Source organism: Neovison vison, chromosome 1 (genome assembly GCF_020171115.1).
Source record: "Neovison vison isolate M4711 chromosome 1, ASM_NN_V1, whole genome shotgun sequence".
Taxonomy (NCBI): Eukaryota; Metazoa; Chordata; class Mammalia; order Carnivora; family Mustelidae; genus Neogale; species Neogale vison.
In genome coordinates, this window is record NC_058091.1 from 256,413,909 (window position 1) to 256,428,390 (window position 14,482).

Here is a 14,482-nt window from a genome sequence, read left to right on the forward strand (position 1 = left end):
GAGTTAGGGCTCTAAACTCTGACATAACTGGGTTTGAATTCTAGCTCTGTTACTTTTTTTTCCTTTTTAAAGATTTTATTTATTTATTTGACAGAGATCACAAGTAGGCAGAGAGGCAGGCAGAGAGAGAGAGAGAGAGAGAGAGAGAAGCAGGCATCCTGCCAAGCAGAGAGCCCGATGGGTCTTGATCCCAGGACCCTGGGATCATGACGGGATCATGACATGAGCTGAAGGCAGAGGTTTAACACACTAAGTCACCCAGGCGCCCCTAGCTCTGTTACTTAACATCTGACCCTGAGCCAGCGACTCATATTCTCCCAGTCTGCTTTCTTCTCTCCAGGAAGAGAACAAGAACAATTTATCTTGTGAAAATTCAAGTATAGTAAATGTACCACAGTGCTTGTTGTGAGTCAGGCTCCTGGTGGTGAAATGCTCAATGGATTGTGTCATTTAGTCCTCAAAACAACCTTGTGAGGGAGATCTATCCTTGCAAAGTACAGACAGGTCGATGAAGCGCAGAGAGGCAAAGTGACTTGTCCAAGGCCACACAGCTGGTGAGGGTAAAACCGAGATTTTAACCCGGTCCAATGAAAGCTCTGTACATGCTGTGGGCATCTTGGTAGAGGAAGCAGACCACATAAAAGTGCCACCTCCCTTCCTCAGTCAGAAGTCCTCATGGTCTGAAGCTGAGGGGCACACTGTGGTGTGTCAGCATCCGTGGGGGGCTCATTAGACACTGTTGGTTAGCCTAGGCTTGTGGAGAAGGCTATGGAAGACCTCCGAATTCCTTAGGGAAAGTGGAAGACCCCGTGCCTTGTAGCCACCTTTAGGGGACTCCACAGAGAAATAACAGTTTACCATATTCTTACAAATACAACCCAGGGTATTCTGGTTTGTATCTGAAGTTGTTTGGGAATGATAATTTTCAAATCAGTCCGAATTGCCTCTGACAGTCTTGAAGATATTGGCTTTCATAATCAAGGGGTTTTGAGGGACCTTCTTGAGTAAAAGCCAATGAGCCGGACTCAGTCCACTTGGGTTAAAGTCCCGGCATCAGAGGACTTGGGAATGTTGTGTCACACTCTGCACAGTCTTGGTTTCCTCATCTGTAAAAAGGGGATTAGAGTAACCCCTGTCTTCCAGGGTCCTTAGAAAGATTACAGGAGATTGTGCAGCCGGTCTCATCAAATGGTATCCTGGCCACTATTGGAGAGTAGGGGGCTGCTGTTCTGGGGCTTTCTAGGAGCTGGGGACTGGGTGGGTGTAGGGCCCCATCCCTGCTCGGAGTGTCTTCACCCACCCCCTGGAACAAAATAACTTGCAAGGAGAGTCCCGTCTTAATGAAGGCAACCCCTCCCAGGGCCCTCTCCCCACCCTCGCGTCTTCCCGTCTTCTTGGAGTTGGGTTTCCTCTCTACTCTCCCCCTACCCCTCCTCCTTAGTCCCATTACTTCCTAGGAACAAAAGTGTGCCAGCTGTGGCGCCCCAGACAGCAGATGCGAACGTGCTGTTTAGCATACTGGATATTCACGGGTGCTCCTCTGAGCCCACACCCGTTCTGCAGCCCCAGGGGCTCAGCGGGTCTCGTCTATTCGTACTGGAGAGGGTTGTTTCTTTTCCGGAGCGTTCCGCATTTTCCTGCTGGCTGCATCTCTGCTGGCAGGAGGAAGGAGTGAATTTTTCCTGGTTTGGGGGCGAAGAAGGCAAAGGGTGCGCTGCTGTCCCAGGTTTCAGGCCTTCCGGAGTGTCAGCGTGTCCCAGATAAATCCGTCGATCAATAAGGTTTGATAGCGAAGCCAATATATCCCAGGTAGCGGGCCAGCATGAAAGCTGGCTTCTTTAACATCGGGGGAGTCTGGGTCAGCACAAATCTCTCTAATGACCCTGCAGCGGGTAGGGCTTTAATAGGCTGCGATCTGTGGCCGGGTGGCAACTCAGCCAGATGGGCTCGAAGCCAAGAGCTTGGAGTCCAGAGCTGAGTTCGGTGGCCCGAGGTGAACCTGGGCGAGTCCCCTGCCTTTCCGGCTCCCCAATGTCTTTCTTTGTAGAATGGGAACACAGGACTGTTGGGGGGGGATCGCTAGGATGTTGGAAGGTGCAAAAACCTCCGATCAAATATTCTGTTCAGGTGTGTTTTTCCTTCTTCCACCGCACTTCCTCTCCACACCAACTGGGAGAGGAGTTTAATAACGAACTCATTAACTGGCAGCGGGTTTGACACTTTTCGGAGAACAACTTTATCGGATCATTTTAACTAAAGTGACAGATGTGGCCACTCATCTCAAGGTAACAACAGGATACTGACACTTCTAACCCATCAAACCAGGCCTAAATTCGGGGCTGACGTCTCTGCCAACGACTCTACTTACAGTGATGACAGGAGAGATGACTGCAGTTGGGGGGACACGGTCCTATTCCTGCCTTTTCCTCTCTCAGAGCAACACCTCTGAGCAAACACCTACGTTCTTAGTAGGCGTTTAATTAGATTTCTAATCCACAAATATATTTTTAAATGCTTTTATTCTCATAATAAGCTGATAATCAGCTGTACTGTACGATAAGCCATGGGCTTTTATTTTCCCTGGAAGACTCCTTAGTGACTCTATAGCCCTCATTTTACAGATGCGGAAACCAAAGCGCAGAGAGTCAAAGCCACTCGCTCAGGGCCATACAGAAGAACGTGACGGAGCTGAGCGGAGAACTTGGTACAGCCCGCGGGTGGGTGGCGAGAGGGAAGGCGCCGATCACCGTGGCAAGTCCGTGAGAGTTTTGCGAGTTTCTGAACCACAAGAAAGTGTGCGACTGGGTCTGGACGTCGCTGAGAGGAGATGCATAAAACAGAGCGGATGCTTGCAAATGCGGGCCCTCGCCGCTCCGCATTAGGAAACCCGCCCAGAGGGTGGAGAACCCTTCGCTGCTCCCGAATGCCGGCGCCCGCACCGCGCCGCCGCCCTGTGCTCTAGTTGCGCCGAAGCCGAGGTTGAGATTTTAGCGAAGGTTCCCAGGAACCTTCAGCGCTGCCGCAGCCTACGACCCATTCTGGGCGGGGCGGTCTCAGCGGGAGATTGGAGACCTTATTCTGAGGACTCTAACCCGGCGCGCCCTGCCAGACTGCGGCGAGACGCACGCGCACCGCCTTCTACTGCGCCGGGCCTTGACCCGGGAAAGGCGCAGCGGGCAGTCCGCCCGACGTGGACCAGGCCGCGTCCTTCGGCTTTCGAGAAGCGCCGCGGGCAAGAGAAGGTTGCGCAGCCCAGGGGCGCTGCGGGGCCTCGCTAGTCTCACCGCCGATTGGAGTGGCGCGGCTGTCTCCCCGCTCCCGCTCCCGCTTCCGCTCCGAGGGCAAACATGCGCTAGCCGGGCAGCCCAGAGTCGCTGGTGCCCTTGGAACGCGCCGCGTCCAGCGCCCAAGCGGGGCGTGGGAAAGTCCTTCGGCCCCACAGATAACCCCAGGCCTCGTGTCAGGGTGGCTGCTGGTGCATCCTAGGCCGCCTCCCCAGCCCTCACTAGGCCAAGTCCCTCCTTACCCCCATGTATTAGAGAGGGAGCGCTTGGTTTGAGGGAATAAGAAGCGCGGGTGCGCTGCAGACGCGCGACCCACAACCAATTTCCGAACTTCTCTGAGCCTTCGTTTTACCAACTGGCGAGTGGTGTGGGGGATCCAAACCCCGCAGAAATGCTGTGTGGGTCATCGTAAACCACACTGCGTGCAAAGCTCGCTGTCCCCGGCCGGCTCTGGACAGGCTGCTGCTGAAAGGGAATCTTCCCCACTTGAGGGAAGCCAGCAGCCGGCCCCAGAGCTTCTCTCTCTCTCTCTCTCTCTCTCTCTCTCTGTGTGTGTGTGTGTGTCTCGATCGGCCGTGTCCTCCCAGATTCTACCGGCTTTGGAGCCTCCCAGGGAAAACTGAGACCAGCCTAACTCCTCACCCCTGGGCAGGGCAGCCTCACCCCTCTTGGCGGACGCTTGGGGCCCAGACCTCCCTGCCTGGTGGACTCCCAAAACGAACGCGCGAGGAGAGCCCGCGAGAAGAGTCCGCGCAGGCAGACAAGCTGACCCTTGTCTCCCAGTCCTGCATCTGTAAAATGGGCACGGCTTTAGAGACGCTTTAACCGAGGTTAGGAACGGCCCCGGGGGAAGCGCAAGGAGTCGGTCTTCAGCCTTCACCCAGAGGCCTGGGCTTCTATTCCTTAATTCCCTCCCCCGTGAGGCTGGGCGTCCACACGTACCCGCTGCCTCTGGAGCCAAGGCTGCTTCCTCCGGCAGAGGTGGGGCCTAATGTTGGGAGCGAATCGCCAAGAAAGCGTTCATGTGAACTTTCCTGCCTACTCCAGATTCCCTCCCCTACACTCAGCCTTAGAGACGGCTACCTAATCTGGATATTTCTGCGCCACCACGGCCTTCCAGACGGTGGGGAGTGCGAGCTGTGACCCTTAGCAGGGCGTCCTGGGGCTCTAGTCCTGCATGGCCACAATGTAAAAGGCAACCTCCAGGCTTTGTAAAAGGGGAGGATGGGGTTGGACACTAAACACCCTTGCATCACCCAGCAATCTGTCCTACCCATTGGGGGCACCCACACAGCTCTGGGTGGGTGAGGGCAAGACACAGTCCAGACCCTGTCCGGCTCGGGTGGACTCAGCCCCTGAACTGAGATGGACCCTTAGTCTCTGGGCAAGGCTTGGCTGGGGTGAAGCGCTCAGACAGGGCAAAAGCGCCAGTGGGGAAAAATACTGACGTCCCTGAGAGCCAAAGCAAGACTAGGTAGGTTCCCATCCCCAGGCTTGGCTGAACGCAGACCCCAGGCGGGCTTCCGGGTCAAAGACCTTAGGCTCGAGGGAGGCACCAGAGAGAAAGAAAAAGATGCTTGTGTGTTCCCTGAAAAGGCCCAGGAATTAAGGGCCATCCTGGCAAAACCACAAAAATATTTTAGAAAAACAAAACCACTATGCCTTATTATAGAGAAAAAGGAAAAAAAGGAAATTGGAAAGCCACGCCAGTTCCTGAGGAAGGGGCTGTTTGGCTAGCAAATGGAAAGAAGGTCATTCTTCGATGCCCAAGTCCCCATTCTGGAAGGTCAACGGTTCTCATCCCGATGGGGGCATTCCTCACGCTTTTTAGTGGAGAAAATAGAATCATTTAAAGAAACCACCCGCGGAAAATACCTGAAGATCTGAGTCCCTCTAGTCCCTCTCTGGGGGTGTTTATAAGTCCGGGCTAGTGGAGCTTGGAGGCGCAGATGAAGGCAGCCACCATAGGAGCTCTGCCCATGTTTCTTAGACTCCCTGCTGTCTCTTGAGCCCTGCCAGTGTAGACAATCCCACAGCCCGCATACAACGAAGTTGCCCAAACACCGGAGCCCGCAGGGTGGCGCTTGGCCTGGGGAAAAGGCGGTGTGCTGAGGCGGGTGGGGCCTGTGGGACAGCCCCAGAACTGTTTCACCTCAGGAAGCTAATGGGAACCCCGTCAGGAGGAAGGGATGGAGACATGGAGGGAACGGCGGAGACAGACACAGAGAAAGCTAGGCGCAAAGAGATTCTGAGACCGGAAAAAGAAAACAAAAAGAACAAAAGGAGAGGAGGGAAGAAGGAGGGAAGGCTGGGAAAGAAACCTAGAGAGAGACAGAGGACGGCAGATTTAGAAATGGAGAGAGAAGGGTGGTCAGGAGACGACAGAGAGTCACGGAAACTAAAAGCAATACTGAACGAACTATATAAGGAATCATAAAGCTGTAAAGGAAAAGCAGAAGTTACAGTAACACGGAAACCAAAAGTAACAAATAGAGTAGAAAATAGAGAATATCCTGGAGAAAGAAGTGGAGAGGTCAGAATTCAAACAAACAAACAAAAACAAATTAAAAGACTGAATAAAAGGGAGAAAACTGAGGGAGCAAGAGGAAATGTTCACGAACGCTTCGAGTGTGTGTCCTGTTGGAAGGGACCACCCACCGCTCATCCCGTGATCCTGAAACTCAGCTTTTCAGCCGAGGTAAAGCTGGGTGGACTGGGCCTCGCTGCTTTCACACCTGGGCTCTGTATTCCAAGATTTCCGGGTGCCCCGCCCCTCTCCTGAACAGTGACGCCACCAGGCTGCGGTGACGTCACATGAAGTCACGCCCCACCTGTGGTCCCAGGTAATCCACAAGGGTGCTGCTGTTCTGGGTTTGTGCCCCGAGCTTTCGCCTTAGACAAGGAGCATTTGGAGACTCGGGACGTGCACGGTTTCTGTGCATACAGCCCGCCCACAGTGCGCGCAGATCCCCTATTGCCAGTCCTTGGGTCCGCCCAGGGCCTGAGACCTCACTGGAAAAAGAGGAGGTCATTGGTTTGGTGGGGGGGAGGGTTCTGAGTTCTCAGAAGTTCGAGGTCACGGTGCCTTTCACACCCTAGGTGAGTCTGGCCTGTGACAACCTAAGTAACCGCCGGGGGTGGGGCTTCCATTCTCAACCCTGCCTGGCGCCGACCTTCGACTTCTGGGCCTTGAGTGCCCTTCCCAGTCCGCCCCACCCCACCGGCACCCAAACTGCCCGCAGCTGGCACGAACTGACCTGCACCGCGGATCCTCCCCGGGGCCCCGGGCCGCAGTTGGAGCTGAGCTGAAAACCGACGAAGCTTGGAGAGATGGACGCGCCCCCGCACACCGCGGCTCGGCCTCTGCCGCAGATGGGGTGGGGCGCAGGGTCGGGTTCGCCGAGCATTATTGGAACGAAAACGAAATAAAAGCGGCGTTAAGTGAAATAGCTAACTTTTTTATTAAATAAAACGACTTAAATAAAAGGAACGGAAAAGGAGAGGAGTGGACCCAGCCTAAACGCAGGGTGCCCCAGCCCTGGCGCTCCCCCCCAGCCACCTGGTCGGCCGCCCCTCCTCCAGCGGCCCCCGCGGGGGAAGCAGGTGGCCGGTTTCTAAAGAAAAAAGCCAAAACTTTTATTATTTACACGTTTGGGCAAAAGTACAAAGTATAATACAGGCGCCCGGCCCGGGGGGTGCGGGCGAGGGGCGGAGAAACGTAAGGCGCTTTCTTTGTCAGGCCCGGGCCTGGGGCGGGACTGGGCGCGGGGCGGGGGCTCGGATTGTGCAGCCGCGCGGAGCCCGGGCCCAGCCCCCTCCGCGGCCGGCGGAGATGCGGCCGCGCCCCGGGGCCTAGTCGAGCTCGGAGGCCCCTTTACCTCTCGGCCTCGGGCCCCCCCCACCCCAGCCCGCTGGGGGCCCGGGGCACCCCGCCGGGTAAGGGCGGCGATCCTTGAAGACTGTGCGCGCTGGTGGCTCACACCAGAGAGGTGACGGCGGGGACCTTGGAGCTGTCCTCCTCCCAGGGCTGCAGATTCTGCAGAGCAAAGAGCGACGAGTTGTGCAGACAGAGAGGGTCGGGCTGGATGGAATCGTTGAGGCTCTTTTGGAAGGCGTCGTGTTGCAGCTGCAGCATGAGCCGGCTCGCCTGCTGCCGCTCCGCCTCCCGCTCCTCCGCCGTCTGCCGCCTGCACCGAGGGAGGGAGAGGGACAGCACCGTCATGCACCCGGCACTGCGGGGCCGCCGGCGGGGCCCCCAGCCCTCCCGGGAGCGGAGGCCAGCCGGGAGCCTCGAGGCGCAGGACCCGTCTGTACCCCTGCTGGCGCGGTGCGCCCGAGGGCCGCGCGTCCAGGGAGTGGGTTGGCATCGTTTGTTTTTGTTTGTGTCGGGTGGTCGCTGGGAGGGGACTCAGCCCGCCGCCCACCTGCACGTCCGGGTATTGTGGCCTCGCCAACAACAAAGATGTTTCTTTTGCGGGGTAACAGGGATATGGCGTGCGTCTAACTGACTCGACCCTGCGGACAGTCAGGTCGCTAGGGTCCGCGGGTGGGAGGGCTGCTCTGCAGCTGCCCGCGCTGTGTCCCTGGGCCGGGTCAGCTTCACCCAGTTCTCCCAGGCCCTTTCCGAACCTCTCTTCCCAAACAAGATCGCTTCGCCGTTCACGGGTTGGATGGAAATAGGGATCGGATAAAAACGGGGCTGGAGTCAGAATGGAGAGCTTAAGGGGGAATACGGAGCCCGCGCCGACTGTCGGATATCCGAGAAGGCAAGCGGGAAGGATTAGGGGAGTGCGAAAGAGCCCGGGGTGGGGTGGGGCGGATGCTGGTGGAGGTGCAAGCGAGAGGAAACGGAGAGGGCGCAGAGTCGGAAGAAAACACGGTGAGTTGGAGAGGCGCACAAGAGCGACACGGCTGAGAATGGAGAAGCCGAGGCGCGGGAGAGAAGGGAAAGAAACACAGGCCGGCGGGAAGGAGAGAAGGGAGATAAAATTTGGGAAGGAGTGGGGAAGCGCAGCCCTGGGAGGGCGGTTAGCGGGGAGCAGAGAATGAGGGGAGCGCGAGGCTGAGGCGCGGGGCGGGCGAAGAGCGGGTGCAAGCGGCCGGGCCTCTCTCACCGCCACTTGGTCCTCCGGTTTTGAAACCAGGTCTTGACCTGCGCGTCCGTCATTTTGAGGGACTTGGCGAGCGCCGCCCTCTCGGCCGAGGCCAGGTACTTCTGGCGGTGGAAACGCTTTTCCAGCTCGCAGATCTGCACCCGAGAAAAGGACGTGCGCGGCTTCTTACGCTTGGGCGGCGTCCTGTTCTGGTAGGGGTGGCCGATGCGCCGGGTCACGGTGAAGGGCGTGAGCGCCGCCGCAGCTGCGGAGACACACGAGGGCCCCTGAAGCCCAGCCCGGCTCCACTGCCATTCAGGCCCCATGCGGACCCCGTGTCGCCCGGTGGAGCACAGAGTGCCCCGTTATTTCGTTGGTCCCCCGCGTCCCCAGCAGCACCAAGCCCGGCGGGAGACACTCTCCTCTGCCCCTGGGCGTAGGCTTATTTCCCCCAAACTCCCTGATTTTCCTCCCCCCTGCGGTTGCCCGGCGCGCGGAGCGCTGAGGCCTCCGCCGCGCCTGGGCCTCCAGAACCGTTTCCCAGAGTGGAGCACCTAGGGCGCGGCGCCTCTGGCCCCGGGAGGGCCGAGGCCCGGTGCCTGTTGGCTGGCCCTGCTCACCTGTGAAGCGGTCTTTCACGAAGCGGCGGCTGCTCTCCATCCAGGGGAAATTGAGGCCGCCCAGGCTGGAGACCGTGGGCACGGAGGGCATGGCGGGCAGCGCGCTAGGCAGAGGCGGTGGCACGGCCCCGGGCAGCGGCCTGTGCGCTGGCACTCGGATAACGCCGGCGGGCGCCAGGCTCAGGTTGACACTGTAAGATCCCGGGTCCTCGAAGGGCGCGCCGAGGCCGGCAAAGGAGGCGGGTAGAGACGGGTACGTGGCGCCCGGACGGCCCCCGGGGGGCCCTCCCAGGTAGCTGGCGCCGTCGGGGCCCCGCGGGGCTGGTGCGCTGTCCTGGTCCGGGCTGTTGAGGATCTGGTCGATGCCGAAGCTGATGGGCTCGTGCGGGTGCGGGGTCTGCGCGCTGGCGGGCGCCTCCATCCTGGGCGGGCGGAAGGGCTGGGCTGGGCTGGGCGGGGAGGCGGCTGGGTCCGTGTTACGGCGCGGCCATGGAGCGCCCGGCGCCTCTCGTTGCACTGAAACTTTGCCAAGAGTGCGCGGGCCCGACAGGCTCTGTGTCATCTTTCTTGAACCGAACCTGGAGTTTCCGCTGCTAATTCCTCTCCCGCCGCAGCCATTGGCTGCGATCAACAAGCCTCTCTCCTCCCATTGGCTCCCGGCTTTCAATAAAGGCCTAATTCATGGAAATAGGAGCTTAGGGACTGTTCCAAGGTGACATCATTTTAACAAACGAACAATAGGTCAAATTTATTAGCTGGGATAATGGGCGGCGGATATTAGCGCCCGAACCGCAGCCTCCCAAACCCGAAATCTAACGAAGCTGCAATTAGCAGACGCTCCCCGCTCCTGCCGGCCGGGGCCGCTTTCCGGCCGCAGCGCGGGGCGGGTTAGGGCGCTCTGCTGCTGAGATTGCTGTTTGCTGAGGGGGGTTCCGTTTTCTTCCAAATTTTTTCATTTGGGTAAAAACCAAACCATGTGAATTCTTTCAATTACAATGGAGTTGCAAGCCCGGAGCGACCCTGTGGAATCCGCGGAAGCGTCTTGGACACCCCACCGCCACCGGAGCAACGAAAGGAGCGCACCTCCCGGCGCAAGCTCCGCGTTCCCAGCGCGCGGGGTGAGGGGAGCACCGCAGCACGCTCCGCACTCGCGAGGACACCGACCCGCGTGGGGAGAATTCACCCCCGCCCGGGCCACTTTGGAGACATTCCCTGGCACTCGCCAGGCGGACCGAGGTGTGATTCACAGGTGCCCACGCGTGCCCGGCCCGGCTGGTCTAGGGACCCAGGGTCACCCGGTGGGGAGAGGGGATCCAGCCCCTCGAAATTCGTTGCAGATTGGACGGGGTCTGTAGTCGCTTGTGGGAACCCGCCCATGGCACTGCAGGTGTGGGGACCTGGGATGCCCGAGTGGCGAGGCGCGGGGGCTGGTCGTCTTTCGAGCAAATAGCCGGATTTCTTTGGGTAACCGGAGCAGCGAGTCCTTCCTGCGGCAGGCCAGCCTGGCGTTGGACTACTCCCTCCCTGCTCCGTTCATGCCCGCGGGGACTGTTGAGGCCGGCGAGGGGCATCATGGACTGGACAGGACAGGACAGGACCTCACGGCCGGCGGCCATCCCCAGCGCCAGCCTCGGCTGTCTCCCCTGGAGGCGACTTACAGAATCGTTGTCTACCCTCGAATTCTGAAATCATTAGGTGCAAACTGCTGCATCCCTGGCCAGGCCCTCTCACTCTCACCCCGTCTTGCGGACGTGGTGAGAGCTCGGAAATAAGGCTGGCCAGAACTGAGCGTTCACATTCGGGTCGTTCACTTTCTAGATCAGTGACCTTGAGCAAGTGACTTCCAATCTTTAGGCTTTGGTTTTCTTCTTCATGAAATGGGCAATGCGTGCATTGCGGGATTGTCCTACGCCTTGAATGAGATACTGAGAGAACGCAGGGCTTCGGGCCTGGCACATGGTAGGCACTGAGCGAGTGCAGTCCTCCCACACCCACGGGATGGTTGATCTATTATTCTGATGAGTCTTGTTTATTTGTTTGCTGTTTTGTGTTATTTGCAGAGTCTCCGTATCTTGAAGAGAAACGTGTATTTGTCTATCAGTGGGATCAGTCCCAGAGGACCCAGAAGGGCAAGAGGCAGGACGTTGGGGGTTCTTCCTAATAATCTGCCCCTGGTGACCTAGAGGCCTCAGGGCTTGCAATCTTAAGGCCTTCATTCCTGAGTCAGTCACCGCCCTGCTGTGTGACCTTGGGCAAGTCTCTGGCTTTTGCTGGTTGGGGGGATGAGGCTACTGGAGAGTGAGGGGTAAGGAGAGAGGGTGCCCACGACCCCCGGGGCGGGGGTGAGCCCTCCTCTGCTCTTTTGGGGATCCAAAGACCTTCAAAGGGAGCAGACGTCATTGCTCCCTGCCGGGGGGCGCCTGCTTTCTAATTCCGGCTCTGCCACTGGTGGTTTGGGGCTGTTTGGTCCCTCCTTGCTTCTCCTGGAGCCTCATTTTCCTTATTTGTAAAACAGGAAGGGTAATAGCTCCCCCCAGGGTGGCTGTGAGAAATAAATGAGATAAGGTTTGTGGACATGCCTGTGAGAAACCGAATTATATAATAACAACTTTAACGACAACAGTAAGGCCGCTGTAGGTTGAGATCGTAGCTTGTGCCAGGCAGGGGGCTGAGCACGTCCTTACTCCTCACAACAACCCTGTGAGGAAACACGGTTATTGATCCCATTTTTTACCTGTTGAGGGAACTTTAGGTAAGCGAGTTCACAGCTCACAGCCCCCCCCACCTCCAGGGCTAGGTAGGCACCTCGCCAGCTCTACTTCCCTACTTCCCTTCTAGCTTCCCAAGCCCCGGCTTCCAGGCCTGTCCTCCCCACTTCAGGGCTTTGTTAAATTAGGCTAACAAGGCGCACCCCACACAGCTGTGTGGGCTTGGAATTAGAGAGAAGTAGGTGATGTAGCCAGCCCTTCTCCCGGGTACCACAGTGAGTGGTCCAGTGTGTAAGGATCAGATTCCAACCTCTGTTTACCAGCTGTGCCCTTGGGGAATCACTCATCCTTTTTGTGCCTCAATTCCTAATCCTGTAAAGCAACGGCACCAACGTCATGGGATTAAGTGAGCCCGACCAGGTGAAAGCACCCAGCAGTGCCAGACATGGATGGGACAGAGCTTGGTCTCACCGGCCTCATCCTCATCGCCTGAGTCCCAGCTTTCTGAGATGCCTGGTTTTACCGTCTTCCAGCAGTAGGCGCTTTGGGCCACATGGATCACAAACCCCCTCCTTTCCAGCCCAGACAGAGTGGAGCTGTTAGCCCAGGAAAGGGAGTGACTGGGGGGCAGATAGTAGTCCTGGGGGTTCTCAAAGTTTATGCCTGGACCAGCAGCAGCAGCACCTGGGAATTTGTTAGAAATGCAAATTCTTGGACCCTAGCCCAGACTTACTGAATCCGAAACTCCAGGGTAGGGCTAGGCAATCTGCTTTCACAAGCCCTCCAGGTGAAACTGATGATCGCTCACGTTTGGCAGCCAGTGCCCAGAAGAGTGTCCGTTTCATCCAAATTTTCCAATTCATTGTTACAGCGTTGTGGGGAGATACTCTCCTAAACTTTCCTGTGAATCCGAGCTAATGTCCTCTGCTCTTTATTCCCCGTGTCACTGAGCTGTGCCTTTTCTTACCATATTTACCAAAGGTTTGTCTATTCTACGGGTCTTCAAGAGAAGACTTCTATTTCCTTCTTTTTTTATGCCATCTCTTTGAGGAATGTTTTATTTTTATTATTTTCCTCTTCATTTGTGGGGGTGAAAATATAGTTAATTTTTATCAAGATTTCTTGGTTTTTTTTTTTATAAAGATATTTAAGGTCATACATTTACCTCTAAGCAGTTTTTGCCCACTTGCACTTTGATGCACATTTGGTGTTCCTGAGATTGTAATTTTTTGCTGTCCCTTCTTGCCTGCTACCAACGGAACGGTGCCAGATACACATGCACACACACCAGAGGGGAGATCAGAAAGTGACAATTCTAAGATCCAGGGTCTTGGGGGGCCACAAAGACTTCCAGAATGCAGCGCATTGTCTGTTCTTCCCCATGGAGAAGCTGGGAGGAAGGGAAAAGCTGCTGGAAGCCCTGCTGGGAGACACAGAGGAGGGTAGGGGCCTGCAGGGCTGGGAGACAGGATGTTGGAATTCCCAACTGCCCATGTGTGGGAGGCCAGCTTCGTTCGGTCTCGCTCTGCCATCGACCTCTTGTGTGAATTGGACTCAATTTCCCTACCTATGAAACGGGGTAAAGATCGAATCGGGGCTCTTCAACCTATTTGGGTCCACAATCCTATTGGAAAGATCGATGAAAATACTGTGGACTATTTCCATAGACAAAGATACAAACACATAATTTGGCACATGCACCATGTCACAGGCTGCCCACCTTCCATTCTTGGGGTGCACACCGTAGCTGGAAGTCTGTAGGGGCACCTGCAGTTCTCAGGATGGAAGGCTCTAAAGACGTCTGCCCAAATGTAGTCATTCATTCAGCCACTTACTCAACACCGATGTCCTGAGCACTTATGCATATCTCTGGACCATGTCCCAAATCTGGGCCTCAATTTCCCCATCTGATAGCGGGAGTAAGGCAGTTTAAGCTCTTCATCGCTGCCTCCCCACGAAGAACCTTCCTGAGGAGGTCCTCCAGGGCTCAAGAGTCTGCCAGCTGGAGGAAGGCAGAGGCTGCCTGGTGCGGTGTGCAATTTGTGTCCCCCCCACCCCCGGCCCCACCCCGCCAGCATGGGTCGTGAGACTCAAAGTACAGTTGGCTTGGGGAAGTGAGGTCTTTTGCCCAGGGCATGCAGCTGGGAAGGTTGGAGCTGGGATCTGAACCCAGGACTATCTTGACTCCAGAGCTCATGCTTTTCCCTTTACCCTATATTCCTGTTTATACTCTGGGAGCTGGTAGTAAGGGTCCAAGGCCCAGGACTGAGTGTGGAGGAGAAATCGGTGGAGGAGCGGGGGGGCGGGGGGGGGTTGGTGGAGCTCAGGAGCAGGGTTGAGAGCTGGCCATGGTGGGCTCACTTCTTTCCTCCCCTTTCCCCAAGTGGCCTGAGAGTTCCTTCAGGACGGAACAGTGTTGACGGCATTTGATTCCGTGTCTTGGGGCTGGGGCCACGGGAGGATCATCATGAGAGTTTGCGGTACTAAACCGAAGAGCACACAGCAAGGTCAGACAAGGGGAGAGGAAAAGGATCCAAGTGCATCCGTGTGAGGGGTCCGGCACCCTCCAAAGCAGCCCCCCCTACCCCTTCAATCTCCATCTCTATTTTCATCACTGCCCCCATTGCCTGGAACCTCTCTATTCACCCTGCTCAGCAGCTTTCGGAAGGCAGAGAATTTTGTCTCATTCTTGGTTTTATCTGTGGTGGAGAAATGAATGACTTCCAGGATCTTGGTGCTGAGTCCAACCCGGGCCCTAGTCTTGAGGAGGGCCTGGC

At 56.9% G+C, this 14,482-nt stretch overlaps 1 protein-coding gene across 1 annotated transcript; it reads right to left on the reverse strand.

Annotated features, from left to right (window-relative positions):
* Positions 1–7,260: 7,260 nt before the first annotated feature.
* TLX3 (T cell leukemia homeobox 3) lies at positions 7,261–9,559 on the reverse strand. The gene is made up of 3 exons (XM_044240949.1): positions 8,998–9,559; positions 8,399–8,642; positions 7,261–7,471 (listed from the first exon to the last, which is right to left on the reverse strand). Exons 1-3 carry the CDS (start codon positions 9,557–9,559, stop codon positions 7,261–7,263), a joined length of 1,017 nt encoding a protein of 338 aa, XP_044096884.1.
* Positions 9,560–14,482: the final 4,923 nt, after the last annotated feature.

Bases quoted from the DNA above. Each gene is read 5' to 3' on its own strand.
- TLX3 (XM_044240949.1), bottom strand. From the start codon at position 9,559: ATGACACAGAGCCTGTCGGGCCCGCGCACTCTTGGCAAAGTTTCAGTG. The intron at 8,643-8,997 runs GTGAGCAGGGCC...GTGTCTCCGCAG, and splicing joins CGTGAAAGACCGCTTCACAG to CTGCGGCGGCGCTCACGCCC. The intron at 7,472-8,398 runs GTGAGAGAGGCC...CCCTCGGTGCAG, and splicing joins AACCGGAGGACCAAGTGGCG to GCGGCAGACGGCGGAGGAGC.